The sequence below is a fragment of the Gossypium raimondii genome, chromosome 3 (assembly GCF_025698545.1).
Source record: "Gossypium raimondii isolate GPD5lz chromosome 3, ASM2569854v1, whole genome shotgun sequence".
In the NCBI taxonomy this organism is placed as follows: Eukaryota; Viridiplantae; Streptophyta; class Magnoliopsida; order Malvales; family Malvaceae; genus Gossypium; species Gossypium raimondii.
In genome coordinates, this window is record NC_068567.1 from 26,526,789 (window position 1) to 26,531,357 (window position 4,569).

Sequence of the window (4,569 nt, forward strand, 5' to 3'; positions counted from 1 at the left end):
AGCTCCATAGGATCCTTGTTCAAGCTAGATGTGACTTGAGGCGTGGCCGTTTCATCCTCCCCCTCTTCAAAATGATTTGCCCTCAAATTAGAATCTACATCAAAAGGGGACAAGTCAGACACATTAAAGCTTGCACTTATATTGTACTCACCCGATAGATCAAGTCGATAGGAATTTTCGTTGATCCGTTCCAACACTTGAAAGGGTCCATCTCTACGCGGTAATAGCTTTGATCTACGTTGGGCAGGAAATCGTTCCTTTCTCATGTGAACCCAAACCCAATCACCGGGTTCAAAGACAACTCTTTTTCGGCCCTTATTCGCCTTTTGTATGTAGCTCTTGGTCCTTGCTTCAATATTGGCCCGAACCTTTTGGTGTAACTCCTTTACATACTCAGCCATTTTCCTAGCATTAGCATGAATAAATTGATCATTAGGTAGAGGCACTAGATCTAATGGAGTTAAAGGGTTAAATCCATAAACTATTTCAAAAGGAAAGTATTTAGTTGCCGAATGAACGGATCGATTATATGCAAATTCGATATGCGGCAAACACTCTTCCCACGAATTTAAATTTTTTTGAATGATGGCCCGCAACAGAGTAGATAGCACACAATTAACTACTTCCGTTGACTATCCGTTTGGGGGTGACAAGCGGTTGAGGACAGTAACTTAGTTCCAAGCTTCCCCCACAACAATCTCCAAAAATGGCTTAAAAATTTGGCGTCTTGATCAAATACAATCGTTATTGGGATGCCATGTAGATGAACGATTTCCCTAAAGAAAAAAGTAGCAACATGAACAGCATCATCAGTTTTTGTACAAGATATAAAGTGAGACATTTTTGAAAAATAATCGAAAACAACACAAATAGAGTCTTTTCTAGTTTTAGTCCTAGGCAATCCAAGGACAAAATCCATGGATATGTCTATCCAAGGTGCCTCGGGTATAGGAAGTGGTGTGTACAGCCCATACGGCTTAACCTTAGATTTGGCTTTCTTGCATGTCATACATTGTTCACAGACTTGCTCAACATCCCGCTTCATTCTAGGCCAATAGAAATGCTCTTGGAGCATTGGTAAAGTCTTTCCCACGCTAAAGTGGCCCATGAGGCCCCTGCTATGTGCCTCATTAACTAATAGGTCCCGGACAGAACTTCACAGAATGCACAATTTGCCTTCTTTGAAAAGAAATCCATTACACCTATAAAACTTATCAATAGCCACATTTTCACAAGCAACAAACATTTCTCAAAAGTCATCATCAGTAGCATATAAGTTTTTCAAAAATGTAAACCCAAGCAGTTTAGAATCTAAATATGACAGGAATGTATACCTTCTCGAAAGAGCATCAGCCACTATTTTATCCTTACCTTTTTTTGTATTTGATGACATAGGGAAATGATTCTAAATACTCTACCCATTTAGCGTGGCATTTATTTAGCTTGTGCTGGCCTTTGATATGTTTTAACACCTCGTGATCGGAATGGATCACGAATTCCTTCGGCCACAAGTAATGCTGCCACGTCTTGAGAGCTCGAATGAGAGTGTACATCTTTTTGTCGTAGATTGGGTAGTTCAACATTGCTTCGTGCAGTTTTTCACTAAAATAAGCGATTGGTTTCCCATCTTGTGTTAACACGGCCCCGATTCCCACACCTGAAGCATCACATTCAATCTCAAATGTTTTAGTAAAATCAGGCAATGCAAGTAACGGAGCTTTAGTAAGACAATCTTTAATCACAGTAAAAGAATTTTCTTGTTCTTCGGCCCAATGGAAGGTTGGATTCTTCTTGATGGCACTTGTCAATGGTGCGGCCAATGTGCTGAAATTGGGAACGAAGCGCCTATAGAAGCTTGCCAAGCCATGGAAGCTTTTTACTTGGCTAATACTCATTGGTCTCGGCCATTCTTGAATAGCTTTAATCTTTTCTCGATCCACCTCGAGTCCTTCCAAACTGACTACGAAACCTAAGAAAATTACTTTGTCAAAGTAGAATGTGCAGTTCTTAAGATTAGCATACAAGGTCTCCTTTCGTAGTACCTTCAAGACGGACCGAAGATGTATTACGTGGTCATCCAATGGTTTACTATATATAAGTATATCATCAAAGTACACAACACAGAACTTACCAATGAATGATCACAATACATAGTTCATAAGTCTCATAAAGGTGCCAGAGGTGTTAGTTAGGCCAAATGGCATGACCAACCATTCATACAAACTGTGTTTTGTTTTAAATACAGTCTTCCATTCATCGCCTTCGCACATTCGAATCTAATGGTACCCGCTTTTGAGGTCGATTTTTGAGAACAACTTGGCACCACTCAACTCATCTAGCATGTCATTTAGGAGTGGTATGGGATGCCTATACTTAACGGTGATTTTGTTGACAGCGCGACAGTCGACACACATGCGCCAAGTTCAATCCTTTTTTGGCACCAAAAAAACTGGAACAGCACAAGAGCTAAGGCTCTCTCGGATGTAGCCCTTTTCCATGAGTTCATTGACTTATCGTTGTAGCTCTTTGGTCTCTTCGGGGTTAGTCCGGTACGCTGGTCGGTTTGGGATCACAGCTCCGGGCACAAAGTCTATTTGGTGCTCTATCCCACGAAGGGGTGGTAACCCACTTGGCACATTGTCTGAAAAAACGTCTTGGAAATCCTGCAAAAGAGACACAACAGAAGAAGGGGGATTTCCGGTTAAGTCATTAGTATTAAACAAGTTTTCCTTATACATGAATACAAGGATCGATTGTCTCGATAAGAATGCCTTTCGAACATCACTTTCTTTTGCAAAGATATTCAATTTCTCACACTCATTTTTCTTTTCCTTCTTTTTCTATTTTCACTCTTTTTTCTTTTTCCTTCATGATTTTTCCTCTTTTTTTTTCATTTTTCTTTTCTTTTGTATTTTCGCTCTTTTCTTTGTTTCTCATTTGTTCTACAGAATGTTTTAACTTAATTTGGTCTTCGTAGACTTATTTTGGCGTCAACGGTGCTAGTGTCACATTCCTTCCCATATGCTTGAACGAATACCTATTGGTATATCCGTCGATCAAGTTGCCATGGGCGTCCAAGTAATAAGTGGCCAGCGTGCATGGGTACGACATCACAAAGTACTTCGTCGGAGTACTTCCCTATAGAGAATGCGACAAGTGCTTGCTTCGTCACTTTTAACTCTCTTTCGTCATTGAGCCATTGAAGTTTGTACGGGTTTGGATGTCTGATGGTTGGAAAACTTAACTTCTCCACCATAATAGTGCTTGCCACGTTCGTACAACTTCCACCGTTGATAATGACACAAAAATTTTTCCTTAGACCTGACAACGAGTATGGAAGATGTTTTCTCGTTGTTGCTCGTCTTCTATACTTTTGATACTAAGACTCCTCTTGACAACAAGAAGCTCTCCGTCAAGGGCATGTTCTACTTCTTCCTCCTCATCGATTGTCACATCGAATTCATGTCCAATTTCTTCTTCATCCGACTCATTTTCTCCATTTGCACGTACCACCAGGTTGTTTTGGTTGGGACATTGGCTGGCAATATGCCCCATTCGGAGGCACTTAAAACACTTAATTTCCCTCGTTCAATTGGAAAATGACTCGGTCGCCTTGCCTTTACTTGTGTCGCCAATAGGCTTGCTTGTCTTGGCTGGCAACATTGGCTCCTTGGCACGGTTCGATGGGTTGTTTTTACTCGTACTTTGGCCCCACTTTGTTGTGCCCGCGGTGGTATAGCTTCGAACGGTGCTTTTTCACTTGAGTTGCTTTTCGACCTTAATGGCCATGTGCACCATATCCACGATGTCAATATAGTGTTAAAGCTCTATGGTGCTAGCGATGTCTCAGTTAAGGCCAGTAAGGAAACCTGCCATTGTTGCCTCACGATCTTCTTAGACATCCGCACGAATCATTGCGATTTTCAATCTCTTTAAAGTGATCTTCAACACTCTTCGTGCCTTGAGTAAGGTTTTGAAGTTTTTGATAAAGCTACCGGTGATAATAAGATGGAATAAATCGCCGTCGCATCACCGCCTTCATTTCAGCCCAAGTGGATATTGGCCGTTCTCTATTTCTTCTCTGGCTCATGGTGAGTTGGTCCCACCAAATCATAGCATAGTCGGAAAACTCTATTGCCAGGAACTTTACCTTTTTGGTCTCGAAATAATTATGGCAGTCAAACACCAATTCAATCTTCTTTTCCCATTCTAGGTAGGCCTCTGGATCAGACTTACCTTGAAAGGGCGGAATAAATAGTTTAATATTTTTCAAATCATCATCCACTCGCCCTCGATCCCAATTGCCTCGATTTCTTGGACCTCTCCGCCTATCACTTTGGTTAGACCCTTGATCACTTTTGGCTTCGCTTGGGTCATAGAGGTCTTCTTGGTTGATTTCCGGTTGGCCTCGTTCTCTTCGTGGTCCTTGGGGAGTCCGTTCACGTTGGGTTCTCTCCTCAACTTGTTCCAAACGCTCATTGAATGATTCTAACTCATTCCGAAGCATGCGTTGGAATTCTCGCAAATGGCCTTGTTGAGCCAAATCCGGTACCCTACCTTCTCTGGGTG

General features: G+C 41.6%; 1 protein-coding gene across 1 annotated transcript; it reads right to left on the reverse strand.

Annotated features, from left to right (window-relative positions):
- Positions 1-2,510: 2,510 nt before the first annotated feature.
- Positions 2,511-3,555, reverse strand: LOC105795783 (uncharacterized). Its single transcript, XM_012625440.1, has 2 exons — positions 3,322-3,555; positions 2,511-2,663 (listed from the first exon to the last, which is right to left on the reverse strand). Exons 1-2 carry the CDS (start codon positions 3,553-3,555, stop codon positions 2,511-2,513), a joined length of 387 nt encoding a protein of 128 aa, XP_012480894.1.
- Positions 3,556-4,569: the final 1,014 nt, after the last annotated feature.

Excerpts from the sequence above, each read along its gene's own strand:
- LOC105795783 (XM_012625440.1), bottom strand. The coding sequence starts at position 3,555 with ATGGGGCATATTGCCAGCCAATGTCCCAACCAAAACAACCTGGTGGTA. Across the intron at positions 2,664-3,321 it reads TCTTCCATACTCGTTGTCAG|GATTTCCAAGACGTTTTTTC; the intron begins GTCTAAGGAAAA and ends TCTCTTTTGCAG.